General features: G+C 43.9%; 1 protein-coding gene across 2 annotated transcripts in view; it reads left to right on the top strand.

Moving 5' to 3' along the window:
- The window catches only part of LOC144496905 (interferon-induced very large GTPase 1-like), a 47,647-nt gene extending 39,796 nt beyond the window's left edge, over positions 1–7,851 (top strand). For both annotated transcript variants that reach the window (XM_078217514.1, XM_078217515.1), the window contains exon 6: positions 780–7,851. In XM_078217514.1, coding sequence (XP_078073640.1) covers positions 780–5,881 — 5,102 coding nt within the window. In that variant the 3' untranslated portion in view covers positions 5,882–7,851. The remainder of the gene's footprint in view (positions 1–779) is intronic.
- Positions 7,852–24,685: the final 16,834 nt, after the last annotated feature.

The raw sequence follows: 24,685 nt of genomic DNA, 5'->3' as shown, positions 1-24,685 counted from the left end.
CTGTTCTGTTCTCTCTGGAGCGGAGGAGGCTGAGGGGAGACTTAATAGAGGTTTATAAAATGATGAAGAGGATAGAAAGAGTGAACGTTCAAAGACTATTTCCTCGGGTGGATGGAGCTATTACAAGGGGGCATAACTATAGGGTTCGTGGTGGGAGATATGGGAAGGATATCAGAGGTAGGTTCTTTACGCAGAGAGTGGTTGGGGTGTGGAATGGACTGCCTGCAGTGATAGTGGAGTCAGACACTTTAGGAACATTTAAGCGGTTATTGGATAGGCACATGGAGCACACCAGGATGGTAGGGAGTGGGATAGCTTGATCTTGGTTTCAGATAAAGCTCGGCACAACATCGTGGGCCGAAGGGCCTGTTCTGTGCTGTACTGTTCTATGTTCTACATGGCCAATGATTTGCAGCTTAAGGATCTCAACTGGCCTAAGGGCAAGGGGGTTGCCCAACTCCTCCCTTGCCCCTGGAAAATTGCAGAGGAGCAAGCAGCTAGGTGCCAGGAAAGGCACCCATGGCATCATGCTCAATGTTATGTCCCCCTGTCCATTTGCCAACCCACTCCCAGGAGTGCAAAATTCTTCCCTGAATGTTCTCCAAATACTCAGCAGGTCAGGCAACATCTGTCGGTTAACAGACTTCATGGCCTAGATCTTCCATTCAGTGGCAATGCTGGGCACATTAACACCTTTCCACAGCACTTTTAATATTGTGACTTATAGATTTTTCTATAATACTGAGCAGAATTTACATCAACGTTAACACTTCCTGTAGATGCATTTTCGAAGGAGTCTACTGATCTGGAGTCTGACGTTGTCAGCATTAAAGGGGAGGAAAACCTGTCTGAGTCCCAAAAAGATGTCAAATCAGACCCTTTTCTCAGAGAATCAGAGCTCAAGGAATGTTCATGTAAGCCCTTGGCAGATAATTTGTCCAACCTTGGATCCAGGGGTGAAAAATCAACTGTGGAAGTGGAAACTCCAGCGCAAACAGATACTTCACCTCCTCTAAGCAGCATTTCTGCCAAAAGGTGCACTGAGCCAGTCTGTGTTCAAGACTTTCTAATGGAGTTGGGGTTCAAAACAGAGAGTGCGAAGCTGTCACTGAGCGATGTGCTCAACGTAAGTGCAGAAACACTTCAAAATAAGGTGCCAAGTTCACCTCAAGATATTCCAGCGTATTTTCTCTGGAATTTGATGATGTTCAATTCAAAATCAAGAAATTTCAAATATTCATTAGCTCAGAAAGAATCAGGGAAACAAGAAACAGAAGACTTGGACTTACTTGGACTGGATGAGCCACCTGCTGACTCATACCATCCCTTGGATATCATCACGGCTATTTTTCTGAATGCAAACGCATTCCTACAGCAGGAGGTGATGCTGAAGATGTCCCTGTGTCAGTTCGCTTTGCCACTTTTACTTCCTGATGGCAACAAGGGCTGCACCTTCTTACTGTGGGCTATGCGTTCCATTGTGAAGAAGTGGCGTCCATTCTCACTCCGAGAAAGTAAGGGGTTTAAAGAGACAAACATGGTGATCGAGTGCATGCCAACGTTTTCCTTCATTCGACTCGGACCCTGTTCCATCTCCAAATCTAAGATTCTAAATGAAATCATCAGCAATTCCGAACAACAGCACAATTTCTTTGTCCATTCCAATATGGAGTGTGGGAACTTACCTCGCAAGATTTCCAATGGCCTCGTTGAGCTGTGCTGGTACCTACCCAGTGGGAGTGAGGATTTGGATCTGTTTCGAGAACCAATGGCTATATTAAACCTTCGAGGTGATGGTACAGCATTCGACAGACAGGTTCAATTTATGGCAAAGACCTCTTCAGCTCTTTTTGTGTTCATCAATAACCTAGACAGTGAGATCAGTGGTATCCTTAATTCCTTTGTTGAGACTGTAACCAATCTATTCATAATTGTATCGAGTAAGGACATTACTGAAGAAACAAAAAGCCACATAAAGGCCTTAATTTCTTCATCAGCTGTGAAAAGGAATCAAATTTTAACTGTAGGTAGGAAGAATGATGCAGAGTTTGCACAGTTGCTGCGGTCCACATTGAAAGAAATAGTTGAAAACAGCAGTCCAGGAGCTTTTGGACTCTCAACTGTTCAATCCCAAACCAATGGAAAGAGACTAGAGGAAATGGCAGCAATTGCAAGGGAAATCGGGGTTAAAGTGGATGAGGATGATGAGCAAAGTTCAGAAAGTCAAAGGAAATCAAAAGAAATCCTTCATTCCATTGGCACCAAGGGAATTGAGAACTTCAAGAAGATGAGGATGACTTTTCAAGATGATACCTGGCAAAAACTTTCCAAACTAGAAAAGGAGAGCTGTCGCCTGAAGAAACGAGGGCAAATGTCTGTAAATGAGTATCTTAACAAGCTGGACGAGAACCGAAGTGAACTTCGCAATGAACGGCGCAAGAAAAGTGTAACGGCTGATATGAAAGCATTCATTACAGCCCTGACAGACAAGTCAGGGGACGAGAGGAAACATTTCCTGCACTGGATGAAATTCGGATTGGATTTCAGTTCCAGAGAAACACTCTCTGCTTTACGAGAAGCATACAAAGTCCTATATGAGAAATCTCAAGAAGAGTCTGCAGACCAGAAAAAACCCACAACAGCAACTTTGAAACAACTGAAAGAATTGGATAGGGAAATAAGCGCAAGCTCCCTTGGATTGGAGCATTTCATGCGAGAAATTGGACTAATCTATGAAGCATTGATCGACCAGAAAAATCGGAACGAGGAAGAAGAATGCATTGTCCAACAGCTACCCAGCACTGCTGCTGATCTGATGTTGGACGGGTTCCCTCTGGAGCTTATCGATGGAGATGTTTCCAACATACCTTTACAATGGGTCACTGCTGTACTGAAGGAAGTTGAACACAGGATTGGCAGAAAGACCCGTGTATTTGTACTGACGGTTTTAGGCGTGCAAAGTACAGGCAAATCCACACTTCTGAACACCATGTTCGGTTTGCAATTTGCTGTGAGCAGTGGCCGGTGCACCCGTGGGGCCTTCATGCAGCTCATCAAGATTACAGAAGATCTGCAGAAGGAGGTGGACTGTGGGTACATCATGGTGATTGACACCGAGGGATTGAAAGCACCGGAACTCTCAAATATCGATGACAGCTACGAACATGACAACGAGCTCGCTACCCTGGTGATTGGACTAAGTGATGTAACATTGGTAAATATGGCCATGGAAAACTCTACTGAGATGAAAGATGTGCTGCAGATAGCAGTCCATGCATTTATACGAATGAAAGACGTGGGAAAAAGGCCAGTTTGTTACTTTGTCCACCAAAATGTGAGCGATGTGTCTGCACATGACCAGAATATGAGAGGCCGCAAACATCTTCTGGAACAACTGGATACGATGACACGAGCAGCGGCTAAAATGGAAAAACAAGACTGGCGCTTCACCAAGTTCTCTGATGTGTTAGATTATGATGCAAAGAAGAATAACTGGAACATCCCAGGCTTGTGGCATGGGAATCCACCCATGGCAGCAGTCAGTACCGGTTACAGTCAGAAAGTGTTTGAGCTGAAAAGAATGCTTTTCAAATGTTTAACAAGCCACCAAAACAAACATAAATATTCAACCATCTCTGAATTTACTGAGTGGACTAAATCTCTTTGGAAAGCAGTGAAATATGAAAATTTCATTTTCAGTTTCCGGAACAGTCTTGTAGCTGAAGCTTACAAAGAACTTTCTATCAAGTACACCGACCTGGAATGGGAGCTGCGGAAAGAGATACATTGCTTTGTGGAAACAGTAGAGAACAGAATTTATAATGCCAAAGATGATCCAGAAAATGTAGCTCTAAGTTTGAAAAGAGAACGGGTTTCATTTCTGGAAGAAAAGAAACAAAAAGCTCTCCAAGAACTGGAAGATTATTTTGCCACCAGCAATAATGCGAACCTTGTTGAAAAATACCGGTCTGATTTTTTTTCCAGCATTGACTCAGTGGTCAAGGAACGTGCTATGTATGCAGACATGAAAAGTGATGAGGCAGTCCAGAGATGGAGAGATATGCAGAAATTAGATGATATTAAGGCCAGTTATCAGAATCGGATTGAAAAGCAGGTTAATGAACTTCTGCAAAAGTGCAGACAAGAGAAAAGGGGCATGGACAATGCTAAGCTTTGGGAAGAATTTCAGGCGATGTGGGAAGTGACACTTGCAACATTAAAACATGGGCCACGTAAAAAAATTAACATTGTGAGTGACATGGAAACCAGTCTGATACAGAACATGCCAGCACACAATCAAGCAATCAATGAGAAACTTGCTCAGAAAAGTTATTTCCAAGTGGAAATGCAAGTATTCCAAGTTACTAAAAATCACATTGTCAGGAAGCCAGGTAATGATGACACGAAACAGCCTACCCGTTTCCAAAAACTTGTCCGCTATTTTCACCAGGAAAAGTCCAATGACATGAATCGAGCAGAGGAGTGGGCAAACTGGTGTTTGCAAGAATGTGAGGAGTTTGTGGAAAAGCTTGCACACAGAAACCAGGACTATGATCCCACCTACTTCAGAGAACTTTTAAAAATAGTGAATCAGAAAATTCAAGAACACAGCGATAACGAATTCACATTCAATGAAAATTTCAAAGTCGACTACAGCCTCTACATTTGCTCCTTGGCCACAGTGAGATTTGAGGAGATGCAGGACAGCTTCAGGAAGAAAACCGATCCACTGGAGCTCCTGAAACATGAGAAGGAAAATTACTATAAAAGCTTTAAGAATATCTACCATGAGAAGGACCAAACCAAACAAAGGGCAGAGCTCTTCTGTAAATCCTGTATGGAACCAGCTTTGCTGAATGCAGTTAACAAGAAGCTGGGACCAGAGATTGTGGAGTACTTGAGGTATCACGGCAAAGGCGGAAAATTCAAATTTCGAAAGAACTTCCAAGTGGCTCTTATGTTGCATTTGAAAGAAGAGAACAAATTTGAAAATTATCACCGGTACATCAAACGGACAATACCGTATGAGCAGAAGTGGCTGAGTAAGCAAGTCACAAAGTGTTGTGCTACTATAGACGGTGAAAAGCCCCTGTTGTGCTCTCTTGCACTGAACATTCTGAAAAGATTTATCAGTCTGATCAAGGAAACTATCAAGCACATAACCTCCCAGACTAATGAGACTACAGTGCCCAATGTTATTTGGATGTTTAAAGAAAAACTTGGATCTGACTTTCAGATACCAGGAGGCCAATTGGCAGCCATTACCTTAGGAGCTTCAAATATTAACCTTGGGCATTTTACCCAAGAAATCGCCAGTTTTATCTGTGAAGTAGAAGATCGCCTTGTGCAACATATTAATGGTTGGGGAAGTGATATTGAGACAAAGATTAAAACATTGCCCATGGACCCATCCAGTGAGCTGTACACAATGTTATCTGGTTGTGGCGCAAGTTGCCCCTTCTGTGGTGTTCTGTGTGACTGCACAAACCCAACACACTCAGAGCATAGTGCTGAATATCACCGCTCTCAGGGCCTCACTGGGTACCACTTCAGCACAAGCAGGAAACTAGTAGCAGAGAATTGTACCACACTCGTTGCAAGTGATACCAAGTTCCGAAACGAAGACACAAAGAAAGAATTTTGGCCCTACAAGGACTACAGAAATCTTGGCGTGAAGTACAGTTGTTGGAACATCACTGCCGATACTACCATTGAGACCGCCGCCTTCTGGAAGTGGGTCTTTTACAAATACAATGAACAGTTCGCTCAGAAATACACTGTGATCCCAGCAAATCCTATCGCTAGTTGGAATTTATCCTGGGATAAGATTAAGGAAGACATTGAAAATATATACAACATCAAGGCCGATGAATTTTATTAGCCTGTTAATCATAATATGTGGTTGAAATTTTCCTTGATCTGTTGTTTTAAATGGGAGGGATTGCATCAGCTGCCAATTACAGACCCAGTTTGATATTGAGTTTCATTGAAGTCAATGGAACTAAAGATGAGCCTGGGAATGTAAACAGGCTTAACAACACCAGGTTAAAGTCCAAAACCTGGTGTTGTTAAACTTCTTACTGTGTTTACCCCAGTCCAACGCCAGCATCTCCACATCATGTAAACAGGCACCAGACCTGACACTACCTGTTCTACCAGACCTGACACTACCTGTTCTACCAGACCTGACACTACCTGTTCTACCAGACCTGACACTACCTGTTCTACCAGCTATGTTTCACATTTCTAATGTGATGAATATTTTAAAATAACACCAAACCGGATAATTGGATAATTGAACTCAGATCATGGTCAGGAAACACACTTATAATTGTTAATATTTCTACTTCTACTTCTGTTCTACCCAGAGCTAGAAAGAGCTACATTCTGACATTCTATATATAATTGGAATGAAGAGTTGACCTCTTATTAACTTCAAATTCTAATAAATATTTTGAATCCTAATGACAATACACATCGCCATCATTAAATTAGTTAAATTTATAGTAATCTAATTCTATACTCATATGTCCATATGATTTGCCATTTGTAGATATTTAATCGAATTAGTTCAACAGGACATTGCAATTGGAAGAACAGACAGGAAGCTAAGGGAGGTGGCACAGCTCTGATATTTAAGGATGACATCAGGGCAGTATTGAGAAATGATATAGGTTCTATTGGAGAAAAAGGTTGAATCCATTTGGGTGGAAATTAGAAATAGTAAGGAGAAAAAGTCACTGATAGGCATAGTCTCTAGGCCACCAAATAATATCACGGTGGGGCAGGCAATAAACAAAGAAATAACTGATGCATGTAAAAATGGTATGGCAATTATCATGGGGGACTTTAATCTACGTCGTTTGGTCAAACCAGGTCGTTTAAGGCAGCCTTGAGGAGTTCATAGAATGTATCCACGATAGATTCCTCGAACAGCATGTAATGGAACCTACAAGGGAGAAAGCTATCCTAGATCTGGTCCTGTGTAATGAGACAGGAATAATTAATGATCTCACAGTTAGGGATCCTCTCGGAAGGAGCGATCACAGTCTGGTTGAATTTAAAATACAGATGGAGGGCGAGAAGGTAAAATCCAATACCAGTGTCTTGTGCTTAAACAAAGGAGACTACAATGGGATGAGGAAGGAGTTGGCTCAAGTAGACTGGGAGTAAAGACTTTATGGTGGGACAATTGAGGAACAGTGGAGGACTTTCAAAGCGATCTTTCACAGTGCTCAGCAAAAGTATACACCAGTGAAAAGGAAGGACTGTAGGAAAAGGGATATCTAAGGAAATAAAGGAAGGTATCAAACTGAAAGAAAATGCATACAAAGTGGCAAAGATTAATGGGAAACTAAAGGATTGGGAAATCTTTATAGGTCAACAGAAAGCCACGAAAAAAACTATAAAGTAAAGATAGATTTTGGGAATAAACTAGCTCACACTATAAAAACAGATCGCAAAAGTTTCTATATATAAAACGAAAAAGAGTGGCTAAAGTAAACATTGGTCCTTTAGAGGATGAGAAGGGGGATTTAATAATGGGAAATGAGGAAATGGCCGAGGCATTGAACAGGTATTTTGTGTCGGTTTTCACATTGGAAGATACATGCCAAAAATTGATGTGGAGATGCCGGTGTTGGACTGGGGTGGACAAAATGAGAGGTCACACGACATCAGGTTATAGACCAACAGGTTTATTTGAAATCCCAAGCTCCTTCATCAGGTGAAGGAGTACTACTGATGTAAAGGCTGGTCATATTGAAGCCTCATGGTATTTGAGGGCACTGATGTACGAATTTAGAAGGTATCACATAAAGACAAGCATTGCCCTGTGGTTTTATTCCAGAATATCTTTCTGCAATGTTTTGGCAGATTAGTTCCTCAGCAGTGCTGCTGAATGATGTTCAGATTTCATTTCATCTTAAGTGTGAATACAGATAAATAAGCAACTGTCCTTTATTAATTGGCTTTTATTGTAATTATATAGCTTGCCATTTATGAATGTTTCATATATTTGTCCAAATGTTGACAGCGTATCAATAAAATAACCATTACACTCAAATCTGTGTCCTTTCTTTCCTTTATTCTTTCCTGAGATGTGGGTGTAAATGGCAAGGTCAGCATTTGTTACCCATTCCTAATTGCCCATAAACGGAGTATCTTGCTAGACCATATGAGGGCAGTTAAGAATCATCCACATTGCTGTGTATCTTGGTTACATGTAGGCCAGTCCAGGTAAGGATGGAAGATTTCCTTCCCTAAAGGGCATCAGTGAACCAGACTGGTTCTTATTCTGGGCAACATCTAGTAGGTATAAATTCATCTTGAGCAACAGTGGAAAACAGGACACTGGATTGGATGGAGGAGTGTCCTTTGTCCATTGTCTCACGTTCATATTAGCTGGAGACTAATTTCCTTCTACCCCACACCTTTGATTTGCCTGAAAAAATCAATGTTTGCCAAAGGTGGCTGCAGCTTTGTCACTTTTGTATCACTTGAAGGTGAATGGTAACACTGTGCAAGCATCAGCAAACATTCCCACTCCTGACCTGGTTCTGCTGGGTGCTGAAAGAGCAAAGAGGGTGGTGCTTCTCCACCCTCCCCATTGGCAACTCCTCAGACACTGAAGCAGTCCACATCCATATGCAGTAAGACCTGGACAACATCCAGGCTTGGGCTGATAAAGGACCAAGTAATATTTGCACCAGAAAAGTGCCAGGCAATGACTATCTCCAAAGGGTGAATCTAACCATTTCCATTGACATTCAATGGCATTATTATCGCTTAACTTCCTAGGAGCTACCATTGAAACCAAACTGGCCTTGCCAAATGAATACGGTGGCTACAGGAACAGGTCAGAGGCTGGGAATTCCAAGCGAGTAATATATCTCCTAATACCCCAAAGCCTATCTACATCTACCAGACACAAGTCAGAATTGTGAAGGAGTTCTCTACTTGAGTTTCTTATTTATTCATTACATTGAGGCTGAGGCAGTCCCAAATATCTGTGTTATCCTCTGCATAATGTTACAAATAACTAATAGGATACCTTCCTGTCAAAGTAACAGCATTGCATGATGCTGTCAAAGTAAAATTTGTACCCTCTGTTTGTTTCATAGTTGTGTTGGGATCATCTATAGGGTGCACAAAAACCAACACTGCATTATATCGTCACTGCTCCTAATTTAATGTCCCATGCTGCATATATTGAACAACATTTTACTCAGACCTTTCTGTGATTGGGTGAATCTTGTAAGGCAGCACTGGCGCCCATGATTTAAGACCATAAGACAATAAGAAAGAGAACAGGAGTAGGCCATTCAGCCCTTCGAGCCTTTTTTACCTCTAGACTGGACTATCATAGAGGCTAGTCTTCCAGTCTGACCAAGTTCCATTCACCCCTCTGCTCACTGATCTACGTTGGCTGCCGGATAAGCAATGCCTCAATTTTGAAATTCTCACTCTCGTGTTCTGTTCTCAGCTCTGCATTATTATGAACGCTAAGTTAAGGCCACCCTCGTATGTGCACACAAAAGATCCGACGACACTATTTGAAAGATTAGGCGGATTCACCTGGTGTTCTGGCTTCTGTGATCCACTGACACAAAGTGCTGAATTGAATGTCAAGCTTTTTGAACATTCTCGTGTCATGTAAGATTCTAGAGGAAAGCAAGCTAGTTTTCCTTTCTTATGCTCAAGAAGTAAAATAACTTCTTCCTGTTCTTATGTTCTTTCATTCATTCTTTCTTATCTATATTACCTTAAGCCAAGATTCTGTGAGCAGACGGTTAGACACTTCTCAGCATATCATGAACTAGAGCAGGGCACATTGCAGGCCTGTTAAGATATGGCGCGCTGTTAGCCACTTTCAGCAAAAGTAATTGATAGGAATAGATGAAAACCGTTCGGATTCTTACTCACCTCAGACTTAAGTTCTTGCTACTGCTGCTCCACAATACCACTTCTTAGGATGAACCATTGCATCAACATCTGGAGCAAAAGACTCGCCTGAGATCTGTCCTAGATAAAAACATGACGACCATCTGTCACTGTAGAAATGTATACTTTAAACAATGACTTGGAAGCAAATTCAACAGCTTCCCAACTCTGTATAAAGAAGGTTCATTTGAACAATGTCTCAACCAGACAGCGATGAGGAGGTGCTGACAATGCCAACTTTAATTCTGTATTTTAATTCTTGCCTATCAAGGCAACACTGAAGAAACTTAGCTTCTACCTACCTCATGTCATCTTTCATCGTTTTAAACATTTCTATTGTATCTCTCTGGAATATGGTTCCAGTTCTTAGCCCTTCCACCAATGGGAACAGTTTCTTCTGCTCTACTCTGAGCAGAACCCTCATGATTCTGAATATCTCTATCAAACCTCCTCTCAACCCTCTCTTCTCTAAGGAAAACAGTCCAAACTTCACCAACTGATAACTGAAGCTCTTCATGCACGGACCCATTCTCGTGAATCTTTTCTGCACTCTCTCTAATGCCGTCACATCGTTCCTAAAGTGTGGTGCCCAGAACTGGACACAGTACTTTAGTTGAGATCAAACCAGTGTTTTATGCAGGCCAACTACCTTGCTTTTTTAACTCTATGCCTTTTACTAAAGTCTAGGATGCTGCGGACTTCAACCGTGCTCTCAACCTGACCTGCCTCCTTCAGTGATTATGCATATATATACCCAGGTCCCTCAGCTCCTACACCTCAATTAAAGTGTCTCTCCACAACCTTTCTACCAAAATGAATCACCTCACACTTCTCCACATTAAATTTTCTCTGCCATTTGACAGCCCATTTCACCCATCTATGTTTGTCCATTTTAGGTTCTACAATGCTTCAGAGTTTTGTATCATCCTCGAATTTTGAAATTGCACCTTGATCCAGGTGATTTATATCATACAATCCCTAGTGCGGAAGGAGGCCATTCAGCCCATCAAGTCTGTGCTGACCACAATCCCACCCAGGCCCTACCCCATAACCCCACACATTTACTCTACTAATCCCCAACACTAAGGGGCAATTTAGCATGGCCAATCAACCTAACCCGCACATCTCTTGGAGTGTGGGAGGAAACCGGAGCACCCGGAGGAAACCCATGTGGACACAGGGAGAGCGTGCAGACTCCACACAGTGAGCCGAGGCCGGAATCGAACCCGGGTCCCTGATGCTGCGAGGCAGCAGTGCTAACCACTGTGCCACCGTGCCGCCCTATACGAAAGAGTTTAACCAATCCCTGGAGGGGGGGAGGCAATGATGTATATTCCTCCCCCCAAAAAAATCCATCAACCGTAATCCAGGAGTGTAAAATACATCAGCACCATCAGCTTTCCAGCAATATTTACTTCCTGTATTACCAAAGAACCATTTATAAATTGAAGTTATGCATTTTATGAAGTGCTAACCTTTAGGTTTTACACTAATAAGACCATAAGACATAGGAGCGGAAGTAAGGCCATTCGGCCCATCGAGTCCACTCCACCATTCAATCATGGTTGATTTCAACTCCATTTACCCGCTCTCTCCCCATAGCCCTTAATTCCTCGAGAAATCAAGAATTTATCAATTTCTGTCTTGAAGACGCTCAACGTCTCGGCCTCCACAGCCCTCTGTGGCAATGAATTCCACAGACCCACCACTCTCTGGCTGAAGAAATTTCTCCTCATCTCTGTTCTAAAGTGACTCCCTTTTATTCTAAGGCTGTGCCCCCGCGTCCTAGTCTCCCCTGTTAATGGAAACAACTTCCCTACGTCCATCCTATCTAAGCCGTTCATTATCTTGTAAGTTTCTATCAGATCTCCCCTCAACCTCCTAAACTCCAATGAATATAATCCCACGATCCTCAGACGTTCATCGTATGTCAGGCCTACCATTCCTGGGATCATCCGTGTGAATCTCCGCTGGACCCGCTCCAGTGCCAGTATGTCCTTCCTGAGGTGTGGGGCCCAAAATTGCTCACAGTACTCCAAATGGGGCCTAACCAGTGCTTTATAAAGCCTCAGAAGTACATCCCTGCTTTTGTATTCCAAGCCTCTTGAGATAAATGACAACATTACATTTGCTTTCTTAATTACGGACTCAACCTGCAAGTTTACCTTTAGAGAATCCTGGACTAGGACTCCCAAGTCCCTTTGCACTTTAGCATTATGAATTTTGTCACCGTTTAGAAAATAGTCCATGCCTCTATTCTTTTTTCCAAAGTGTACGACCTCGCACTTGCCCACGTTGAATTTCATCAGCCACTTCTTGGACCACTCTCCTAAACTGTCTAAATCTTTCTGCAGCCTCCCCACCTCCTCAATACTACCTGCCCCTCCACCTATCTTTGTATCATCGGCAAACTTGGCCAGAATGCTCCCAGTCCTGTCATCTAGATCGTTAATATATAAAGAGAACAGCTGTGGCCCCAACACTGAACCCTGCGGGACACCACTTGTCACCGGTTGCCATTCTGAGAAAGAACCTTTTATCCCAACTCTCTGCCTTCTGTCTGACAGCCAATCGTCAATCCATGTTAGTACCTTGCCTCGAATACCATGGGCCCTTATTTTACTCAGCAGTCTCCCGTGAGGCACCTTGTCAAAGGCCTTTTGGAAGTCAAGATAGATAACATCCATTGGCTCTCCTTGGTCTAACCTATTTGTTATCTCTTCAAAGAACTCTAACAGGTTTGTCAGGCACGACCTCCCCTTACTAAATCCATGCTGACTTGTCTTAATCCGACCCTGCACTTCCAAGAATTTAGAAATCTCATCCTTAACGATGGATTCTAGAATTTTGCCAACAACTGAGGTTAGGCTAATTGGCCTATAATTTTCCATCTTTTTTCTTGTTCCCTTCTTGAACAGTGGGGTTACAGCAGCGATTTTCCAATCCTCTGGGACTTTCCCTGACTCCAGTGACTTTTGAAAGATCATAACTAACGCCTCCACTATTTCTTCAGCTATCTCCTTTAGAACTCTAGGATGTAGCCCATCTGGGCCCGGAGATTTATCAATTTTCAGACCTTTTAGTTTCTCTAGCACTTTCTCCTTTGTGATGGCAACCATATTCAACTCTGCCCCCTGACTTTCCTGAATTGTTGGGATATTACTCATGTCTTCTACTGTGAAGACTGACGCAAAGTACTTATTAAGTTCCTCAGCTATTTCCTTGTCTCCCATCACTAGATTACCAGCGTCATTTTGGAGCGGCCCAATGTCTACTTTTGCCTCCCGTTTGTTTTTAATGTATTTAAAGAAACTTTTACTATCATTCCTAATGTTACTGGCTCGCCTACCTTCATATTTGATCCTCTCCTTCCTTATTTCTCTCTTTGTTATCCTCTGTTTGTTTTTATAGCCTTCCCAATCTTCTGACTTCCCACTACTCTTTGCCACATTATAGGCTCTCTCTTTTGCCTTGATGCATTCCCTGACTTCCTTTGTCAGCCATGGCTGCCTAATCCCCCCTCTGATAACCTTTCTTTTGTTTGGGATGAACCTCTGCACTGTGTCCTCAATTACTCCCAGAAACTCCTGCCATTGCTGTTCTACTGTCTTTCCCACTAGGCTCTGCTTCCAGTCGATTTTTGTCAGTTCCTCCCTCATGCGCCTGTAATTACCTTTATTGAACTGTAGAACCTTCACATCTGATTCTGCCTTCCTTCTTTCAAATTGCAGACTGAATTCTACCATATTATGATCACTGCTTCCTAAGTGTTCCCTTACTTTAAGATCTTTTATCACGTCTGGCTCATTACATAACACTAAGTCCAGAATAGCCTGTTCCCTCGTGGGCTCCATCACAAGCTGTTCCAAAAAGCCATCCTGTAAACATTCAATTAATTCCCTTTCTTTGGGTCCACTGGCAACATTATTTACCCAGTCCACCTGCATATTGAAATCCCCCATGATCACTGTGACCTTGCCTTTCTGACATGCCCTTTCTATTTCGTGGTGCATTTTGTGCCCCTAATGAATCGCTCTAGCTGATGTTATAGGGTTGATTAAATTAATTTAGATCACTACCCCGAAGCTCAGCCCTATTCTTGTGCTCTATATTAAGGTCACTGAACATGTTTTGGTAAGAAATCCCTTTTCACTTCAGGGGCTGACACGCTGCTTTAGCTTCCTCGGTCAGCCTTGTGGTTTCACCAGTGTTACTGGTGCTGAAAATCAAATATTAGGAGGTGCCCGTTCGCCTGGCAAACAGCAGCAACCTTGCCTCAACTTCTCCCTTTAGCCAACGGCCGCATGGCTGGTGATCTGGCGCCAGCAAAAGTTGCAATTGTTTGCTTTCAGCGACGTGTGAACAATCTTGATTTAAACCGTGAGTTTAAAGCTGCTCAAGCCTGTCCGCCATGTTAAAGGGAAAGAAAGGCAACGAGGCGGAAAGCGCGCGAGCGGAACAACAACAACAACAAACCCCAACCGTCACTCCCGGAGCGAGAGCAGGGCGGGGCGGGGCGGGGCTGGGCCAACAGCCAATGGGAAACAAGCGCGAGAGGGCACGAGGTCCAGCATCGAGTGTTTCAAATCTCAACTGTCAAAGCGCTCGGGTGGGCGGGCCACCAGGGAAGAAGGTGATTGGAGGAGGGAAGGGAAGGAGAGGGGGCCGAGAAAGCGCGCGAGAGCCCCACAAGGAAAGTGCGGGACGAAATGATCGGGAGGTGCAGGATAGGGGCGGGGCGGGCAGGAGGGAGGGAGGGGAGGGGAGGGGGCGGAGCGCCAGCAAAGCTTCGAATCCTCCAAACAAAAGGCGCCAGAGAGGGCGCGCGGCAACAACTCCACTCAGCGAACAGGAGCAGAAGGTCTCACACAATTGTTACACTGCAGGAGGAAGCCCATTCGGCCCATCCTGTCCTGCACCAGCTCTCCCAATGGGCATCATGATTTACTGCCACTCTCCTGCCTTTTTCTCCTTGCTTCCATTCAAATAATCATCCCATGCCCTTCCGAATGCCTCAATTGGCCTCAATTGAACCTGCGTCCACCACACTTCCAGGCAGTGCATTCCAGACCCCAGCCACTGGCTGTGTGAAAAAGTATTTTTCTCAGCACATTCGCTTCTTTTGCAAATCTCTAAGTCTATGCCCTCTCATTCTCGATTCATTTACGACAGTGGTTCCCAAAGGGTGCGGTGCGCCACACTGGTGCGGTGAGAGAGGATGGCCAGTGTGGCGGGAAGATTCAAGGACAATCAAAGAAACATTTAACATGGTTTAAACAAGCATTGTTTTATACTTTCTGGATGTCCCAAGATCATATTATAAAATAGTTGTGTTCTATGTTATGAATCAAGCACTGCTAGGAGTTGTGTATTTTTTATCAATAACAAATTTGGTGTGGCGCGAGCAAATTTTTATTCCGAAAGTGCGGCCCAGTGAAAAAAGTTTGGAAACCACTGATTTACGAGCTGGAACAGTTTCTCCCGATCTACTCTGTCCATCCCCCCACATGAGATTTTGAAACATCTCTATCAAATCTCCAGATAAAAGCAAATTACCGCGGATGCTGCAATCTGAAACCAAAAGAGAAAATGCTGGAAAATCTCAGCCGGTCTGGCAGCATCTGTAAGGAGAGAAAAGAGCTGACGTTTCGAGTCCAGATGACCTTTTGTCATCACCTCCCCATGTGCAACATCTAGCTGAAGGAACTTGCAAAATACGTTAAATCACTAAATATAAAAGCAATACTGTATATTCAATTCAGATAATACTAACCCATCCCTCTAAGGCAATTCCTCAGGTTTGAAGATGACTTGCTTTCACTCTGGCCTAATGAGTTCCGAGAAGTCCAATATGTGATCTCCAGACACTGACATGTGGGCAAACGTTGTTTGGAGCGCCAATTGAAGAAGATACTTGGCGATGTTTGCATTCTTGCCACCACCTTGATTTCGCCTCTGCATTGCGGGCATCCCTAAAGCGCTCCAGTAGAGGTGGCTTGGAGTGATTTAGCACGTCTATGCCGGGCTTGGGGAAGAACTTGCAATTGCGCAATCTCATGACCTTTCTTTTGCAACTGCATTTGGAAGATCTTTTGAAGACACTGCTGGTGGTGCTTTGAGGTGTCCTGGTGACAGTCTCGGCTCTGAGATCCTGATCCTCTTCTTCTGAGAAGCTCACTGACTAATGCTGGAATGATTTGAATTGAAGACAGTGTGCAACAGGCAGGGCCTTGTGTCGTTAATAGGTCAAAGGGCCAAGATCGGCAGCAACCTTGAAAGATGTATCCAGTGGTTGTTGAATGGTGTTCGTTTGCTTCTCTCGGTAGATCTCTCCAGCAGTTAATCTCATAATTGATCCATTTATCACTTGGCATTCATTCATTGTTTGGGTCATCCTTCAAGAAGTTTTCTGTTGCCTAAATACATGCTGTAGAGTCTGAATTCAATTCCACTGTCCTCATTGTACAACTTCCCCACCATATATCCACCCCGCCTTGTTTTTCTCTCTGCGAATATCAGCAGCCAATGCTTCTCAATATTGTGGCATTGCATTCACACTCTCCCCTCATTTAGCAACGATCCAAGTTCAAATTCATTCAAACCCTGCAGGATAAATATTTCCCACTTTCTATGCCTTTTAGCTTTGACAAAAGGTCATCTGGACTCGAAACGTCAGCTCTTTTCTCTCCTTCCAGATGCTGCCAGACCTGCTGAGATTTTCCAGCATTTTCCCTTTTGGTTTCAAATCCCAGCATCAGCAGTAATTTGCTTTTACCAAATTCATTTTTCACTGTCTGCCGACAGATGGAGAACTTGCACCATTTCTAACCAACCCACTCACCTTTCATTGCAACAGTTTTAACATTTATTCTGTCTCAAAGTCCCCACAAATACCCCTTCTGCATTATTTATCATTGCATTTCAGAATCACACCATTGTTCCGACCCCAGAAGAAGACCATTTGGTCCATCGTATCTGCTCCGGCATTCCCCAACGCTTCCAATTCTCACCGCATAATTCATTATTGCTTTTCCGCATAGATTTATTACCCTGTCTGCAATTGCCCTCTCCAATTATCGGGTTTCTTCCCAACCAGCCCCCAGAAAAATGCCCCCACTCAATTCCCCTGCAATTTATAATCTGACCGGCAAACTCCCTCGCACCATTTTTACCCCTGCGATTTTTCCACTTAAATATTGTTTCATCATAGAAATCATAGAAACCATAGAAACACTACAGTACAGAAAGAGGCCATTCGGCCCATCGAGTCTGCAACGACCACAATCCCACCCAGACCCTACTCCCATATCCCTACATATTTTACCCACTAGTCCCTCTAACCTACGCATCTCAGGACACTAAGGGGCAATTTTTAACATGGCCAATCAACCTAACCCGCACATCTTTGGACTGTGGGAGGAAACCGGAGCACCCGGAGGAAACCCACGCAGACACGAGGAGAACGTGCAAACTCCACACAGACAGTGACCCAAGCCGGGAATCGAACCAAGGTCCCTGGAGCTGTGAAGCATCCTCCATCCAATAGTCCATCCGCCTTGCAAATAGTCCCCGGACTCCTTCCAGCACCCCCTATAAATCTCTGTATAAATCTGTATAGTTTCTGTATAAATCTGTATAATCTCTTTATGTCTTTCTACAAATCTGTATAATCTCTATAAATCTTTGTATAAATCTGTATAAATATAATCTCTGTATAAATTTGTATATTCTTTGTATAAATCTCTGTATTCTATGCATAATCTCTGTATAAATCTGTATAAATCTTTGTATAAATTTGTATAATCTCTATAAATCTTTGTATAAATCTGCACATTCTCTGTACAAATCCAAACTCAGCGGAACAGTCAGCAATTAACTATTTTACATTGAGCATTTTCCAACATGCAGCAGCAGCCCATCACCATTTGAAACAACAACCTGTCCCCATGTTTGATATTCATTCCCTCCCTATGAACACCCCTTTCCCTAATCCCCCCCTTTCCAAGTGAAGAGCCCAATCCTCCTCCTGCCTCTGGAGAATCTCCCTGTGAACATCCTGAGTAATTGGTACCGTGTGAATCTCCCAGCCCATCCCTCATGTGGCATGTCTTTTCCCGCTTTATGTATACCAATTACTCAGGATGTTCACAGGGAGATTCTCCAGAGGCGGGAGGAGGATTGGGCTCTTCACTTCCCCTGGGTGTGGGTCAATCCCAGGAACAATCTTGTGATTCACTTGAGATTATTTCTTGAAGAGAAAAAGGGGGAGAGGAGTCACGAGAAATAAAGAGAGAGAAAGAGAGGAATCTAAAGTCTGCCCTCAGGAAATTGAGTTGAAATCTCACCGGGAATTTCATTTAACCCTCAGATTGATCACACAACCGAAAACACATGAAGTATCCCTGGATTAGAACAAGACAGCTTCACATTTCGACATTTAATTCTCTCTAGTGGGTGTCCTGTTAGCCACACACGGGGGGGGGGAGAACAAGTTTGTTTTGGATTACAAGAGCCAGCTACCTCAGGATTTAAACCTGTTTGAAACTGCAAGGCTGCGGTCCAAGGTGAACGAGTTAACCAGAACCAACAGAAAAAAACGGTCCCGGAGAGGAAATTCAATCTCGGGATATGAAATAGACACAAACTCACCTGGACCCGTGGAGGGTGCAGCCTTGGAAAAAGTCTCAATCTGTCCCCTCTGGTCAGGAGTCCTGGTCCCAAACTCCCCATCCCCCTCCCCCACTGGCTCTCCACCTTGCACGTTTCAAAATAAAAATTCCTTGTGGGGTGAAGTCGCAGTGGGGGGGGGGGGGGGGAGGGGGGAGGGGAGGCAGAATAAACTTGATTAAAAGAGAAAACAATAACATTTTTAAACAACACAATGATTCACTCTCAGTTACACTGTCTCTCAGCAGCGTCCAAATACCAACAAGTCAGATTTATGAATCAGATTGAGACAGAAGGAACACACATTGAACCAGAGTGGGGACTGTGGCCACACTCTCTGGAGGCGCTTTTGGCATTGGGTTCCTAGCAGATCTATCCTGTATAAACAGATTGCACACCCCACCCAAGTCTCTGACACATTGGGATGTCTCTCAATCTGATTGCCTATCCATTGATATGTTAATCCCGGGACAGCAATGCTTTGAGACAACATCTGATTAATGCTAAACATTTAATTCTTGTCAGGAATGTGGCTGCAGATTGAAATATTTGAAATATCAAACAGTAACCCCCCCCCCCCCAAGCACCCACACACGCACACACACACACACACTAAGCAGGGGATGTGGATTCAGTTCATATCTCCCCTCTTACTCTCCCCACTCACGGTGTTTCTAAAGGGTCTCTGTCTCCTGCCATTGTCTGCATTGCCTCACACAACTCTTCACTCACCTGAAGAAGGAGCGGCACTCCGAAAGCTTGTGCTATCAAATAAACATGTTGGACTTTAACCTGGTATTGTGAGACTTCTTACAGTGCTTGCCTGGTAAAGGCATCGAAAGGATTAAACACAATCTCATTTTCAACCCCATTTTAAACATATTGGCGCATTTTTACCAATGTCAGTGCTACTAATGTCATGGCCACATCTAGTCTGATTGTACAATGGTGTGTGTGTGTCAGGGGAGGTCCATATCTTTTGTCTGTGTCTGTTTTTATACCTGATTCCGTGCTAAGAAAATTGGGACATTTCATTATGTTGAGGGGCTATATTAATGTCAACTGTTGCTATGTGTGTGCCCAGATGTGTGTGTGTCTGTGTGCCCTGAGTGTTTGATTTGATTTGATTTATTGTCACATGTAATAATATACATTGAAAAGTATTGTTTCTTGTGCGCTATTCAGACAAAGCATACCGTTCATAGAGAAGGAAATGAGAGAGTGCAGAATGTAGTGTTAAAGTCATAGCTAGTGTGTAGAGAAAAATCAACTTAATGCAAGGTAGGTCCATTCAATTGTCTGATGGCAGCAGGGAAGAAGTTTGTATGTGAGTTGGCATGTGACCTCAGACTTTTGTATCTTTTTTCCCGACGGAAGGTGGAAGAGAGAACGTCAGGGTGCGTGGGGTCCTTAATTATGTTGGCTGCTTTGCCGAGGCAGCGGGAAGTGTAGACAGAGTCAATGGATGAGAAGCTGGTTTGCGTGATGGACTGGGCTTCATTCACGACCTTTTGTAGTTTCTTGCGGTCTTGGACAGAGCAGGAGTCATACCAAGCTGTAATACAACCAGAAAGAATGCTTTCCATGGTGCATCTGTAAAAGTTGGTGAGAGTCATAGCTGACATGCCAAATTTCCTTAGACTTCTGAGAAAGTAGAGACATTGGTGGGTTTTCTTAACTATGGTGTCGGCATGGGGGGTGTCCAGGACAGGCTGTTGGTGATCTGGACACCTAAAAACTTGAAGCTTTCGACCATTTCTACTTTGTCCCCACTGATGTAGACAGGGGCATGTTCTCCGCTACGCTTCCTGAAGTTGATGACAATCTCCTTCGTTTTGTTGGCATTGAGGGAGAGATTATTGTCATTGCACCAGCTCACCAGATTCTCTATCTCTTTCCCGTACTCCGTCTCATCATTCAACCCACTATGTTGGTGTCGTCAGCAAACTTGAAAATCGAGTTGGAGGGGAATTTGGCCGCACAGTCATCGGTGTATAAGGAGTATAGTAGGGGGCTGAGAACACAGCCTTGTGGGGCACCGGTGTTGAGGATGATCGAGGAGGATGTGTCATTGCCTATCCTTACTGATTGTGGTCTGTGGGTTACAAAGTTCAGGATCCAGTCACAGAGGGAGGAGCCGAAGTCCAGACCACGGATTTGGAGATGAGTTTCGTAGGAATGATGGTGTTGAAGACTGAACTGTAGGCAATAAATAGGAATCTGACATAGGTGCCGTTGTTATCGAGGTGTTCCAAAGTTGAGTGCAGGGCCAGGGAGATGGCATCTGCTGTGGACCTCTTGCGCGGTAGGCAAACTATAGTCGATCCAGGCAGTCCGGGAGGCTGGAATTGATTGGTGCCATGACTAACCTTTCGAAGCACTTCATTTTGATGGATGTTAGAGCCACCGGACGATAGTCATAAAGGCACACTGCTTGACTTTTGTTTGGTACTGGGATGATGGTTGTCTTCTTGAAGCAGATAGGGACTTCAGATTGTTGTAGAGAGGTTAAAGATGTCTGCGAATACCCCCGCCAGCCGATCCACGCAATGTGTCTGTCAGTTTGTGTGCGTCTGTCTGCTTACAAGTGTGTGTGTGTGTGTCCTGTGTCTCTGTTTAACGTACGGTGTCTCTGTTTATATGTGTGTGTCCTGTGTGTCTGTCTGCTTATATATGTGTGTGTGTGAGTGTGTGTGTGTGTGTCCTGTGTCTCTGTTTAACGTACGGTGTCTCTGTTTATATGTGTGTGTCCTGTGTGTCTGTCTGCTTATATATGTGTGTATCTGTCTGTCTGTTTATAAGTGTGTGGGTGTGTGAGTCCTGTGTGTCTGTTTATATGTGTGTGTCCTGTGTGTCTATCTGTTTATGTGCGTGTCCTGTGTGTCTGTTTATGTGTGTCCTGTGTGTCTATCTGTTTATGTGTGTGTGTCCTGTGTGTCTGTCTGTTTATGTGTGTGTGTCCTGTGTGTCTGTCTGTTTGTGTGTGTCCTGTGTGTCTATCTGTTTATGTGTGTGTGTCCTGTGTGTCTATCTGTTTATATGTGTGTGTCCTGTGTGTCTATCTGTTTATGTGTGTGTGTCCTTTGTGTCTATCTGTTTATGTGTGTGTGTCCTGTGTGTCTGTCTGTTTATGTGTGTGTGTCCTGTGTGTCTGTCTGTTTGTGTGTGTCCTGTGTGTCTATCTGTTTATGTGTGTGTGTCCTGTGTCTGTCTGTTTATATGTGTGTGTCCTGTGTGTCTATCTGTTTATGTGTGTGTGTCCTGTGTGTCTATCTGTTTATGTGCGTGTCCTGTGTGTCTGTTCATGTGTGTCCTGTGTGTCTATCTGTTTATGTGTGTGTGTCCTGTGTGTCTATCTGTTTATGTGCGTGTGTCCTGTGTGTCTATCTGTTTATGTGCGTGTCCTGTGTGTCTATCTGTTTATGTGTGTGTGTCCTGTGTGTCTATCTGTTTATGTGCGTGTCCTGTGTGTCTATCTGTTTATGTGTGTGTGTCCTGTGTGTCTATCTGTTTATATGTGTGTGTCCTGTATGTCTATCTGTTTATGTGTGTGTGTCCTGTGTGTCTGTCTGTTTATATGTGTGTGTCCTGTATGTCTATCTGTTTATGTGTGTGTGTCCTGTGTGTCTATCTGTTTATGTGCGTGTCCTGTATGTCTGTCTGTTTATGTGTGTGTGTCCTGTGTGTCTGTCTGTTTATGTGTGTGTGTCCTGTGTGTCTATCTGTTTATATGTGTGTGTCCTGTGTGTCTATCTGTTTATGTGCGTGTCCTGTGTGTCTGTCTGTTTATGTGTGTGTGTCCTGTGTGTCTATCTGTTTATATGTGTGTGTCCTGTGTGTCTGTCTGTTTATGTGTGTGTGTCCTGTGTGTCTATCTGTTTATATGTGTGTGTCCTGTATGTCTGTCTGTTTATGTGTGTGTGTCGTGTGTGTGTCTGTTTATATGTGTGAGTGTGTCTATCTCCCTCTATGTCAGTGTCTCTCCATTTATCTCTGTCTCAGTATGGCCCCATGATGTATCCAGGGCCTCCCACCTCCCCCACTCCTAAAGCACCTCAATGTATCTTTTCCACTCTCGCCACTCCAAAAGGTTACATTCAATTAATAACCTGCCATGAGAAGGAACACAACATCTTATTTTGTTCAGGATGGCGCAATTAGAAAACAAACAAATCCAGGATAATTTTCACAGTTGCTGACAGATTCAGTGTCGCCTGCACAATATTTAAAGCAATTATTTCAACATCTGCAGAGAGCGTTTCCTGGTTGCACACATTAAACGGATTCACAGAGTAAAGCCAGTTTGGTTCAGACGGCCCTTCAGGATCAGATAAAGCAGATTCCTGATGACACCACAACAATTAAAACTTCCAGACAAAAGTCTTCAAACATGCTTGTTTAAGAAACATGGTCCAATGGCGCCTCCTGGTGACCGGGGTTTAAAAGAAGAAACAATCCCTTAAATATTGCAGTGAATTTGATCTGGAAATCGCTGAACTAATGTGTTCGGAAGCTTCAAGGGACATCAAAACTGAAAGATAGAAACATAGAAAATGGGAGCAGGAGTAGGCCATTTGGCCCTTCGAGCCTGCTCCACCATTCAATATGAGCATGGTTGATCCTCTGTTTCAACGCCACACTCCCGCGCATTCCCCATACCCCTTGATACATTTGGAGTCTAAAAATCTATCGATTTTCTTCTTAAATATATTCTGTGACTTGGCTTCCATGGGTTCACAATCTTCTTAATGAGGAAGTTTACACCACACTCCTGAATCATAGAATTCCACAGTGCAGGAGGCCATTCGGCCCATTGAGTCTGCACTGACAACAATTCCCCCCTACCCCCTGAATTGTGACTTGCCTTTGGGGTTTCAGGAGGTGAGTTACTCTCCGCAGAATTCCTCGCCTCTGACCTGCTTTTGGAATCACATACTTACCTGGCTGGTCCAGTTCAGCTTTTGATCAATGGTAACCCCCCCAGCGAGTTGATAGTGGAGGATTCAGCGATGTTACTGTGTTTGAAAGTCACGGGGAGATGGTTGGTTCTCTCTGTATTTGAGATGGTCTGAACACTTTACAACCCTAGCCTGAACGTTGGCCAGGTGTTGCTGAACATGAATAATAAATCAAATGATTCAACATGTAGATAAGGACAGAATGTACAGAATGTTAGAACATTCTGGACCAAGACTGAACTGCTCCCTTGTTATCATGAGCCCATTTTAGATTGATCACATCAAAAACCCTTCCTTTCTGAAAGAAGCGTAAGCTGATATAAAGACTGAAATAAATATATATGTTCTGTACAAAGCACATTCTAATCTAGCAGCATCAAAGCCTGAATCAAATCTGGTAGGACATCAGACTTGGCAGTGTGTGCCCGTATATCATCATCATCTATGGTTCCCTCAGCCATAAACAGGGTATTACCCTCTTCACACCCTGGAGGCAAATAGCACAGTCGGGTGGAGGGGGGGCAACCCCCCACTCATGGGGAGAAGCTGTGGGCCGGGAGGGAGCGGGATCTAACCCAGGTGCCGGCTCCTCTCTCTGACTTAGTGTGCCCCTCCTTTACAGGGTAAGCAGCATCATTAGCTCTTGCCAGATAGTGCGCAGCAATGGAAACCTCCATGAAGCCAGATACTTGCCCTCCAAATGCAAGTTCCCTTTAAGGAGCACACAGGTTCACGTTCAGGTGGGTGTGTGGACCCACCTCCTCTTCTTCCTTACCTTTCCTCCTGTGTTTGGGGGGGGGGAGGGGGGGGGGCGGTGCGCCTCAATAATCCAGGTGCTCTTCCCTTATATCTGGGCAGAGGCGTACAGAGGAACGACGGTGATGACAGCCTCTGCCACATTTATCCATCTCGGTGGTCTAGGAGGCACGTGCATTCAGTGGACAAAGGAAAATACAGCACAAGAACAGGTCTTTTGGCCCACCAAGCCTGCACTGACACATGATGCCTTTCTAAACTAAAGGCCTTTTCATAGAATCCCTACAGTGCAGAAGGCCAGTTGGCCCATCGAGCCTGCACTGACAACAATCTGGCCCAGGCCCTATCCCCATAACCCCGTG

The sequence above is a fragment of the Mustelus asterias genome, chromosome 8 (genome assembly GCF_964213995.1).
Source record: "Mustelus asterias chromosome 8, sMusAst1.hap1.1, whole genome shotgun sequence".
In the NCBI taxonomy this organism is placed as follows: domain Eukaryota; kingdom Metazoa; phylum Chordata; class Chondrichthyes; order Carcharhiniformes; family Triakidae; genus Mustelus; species Mustelus asterias.
This window is presented reverse-complemented; position numbering and strand designations above follow the sequence as displayed.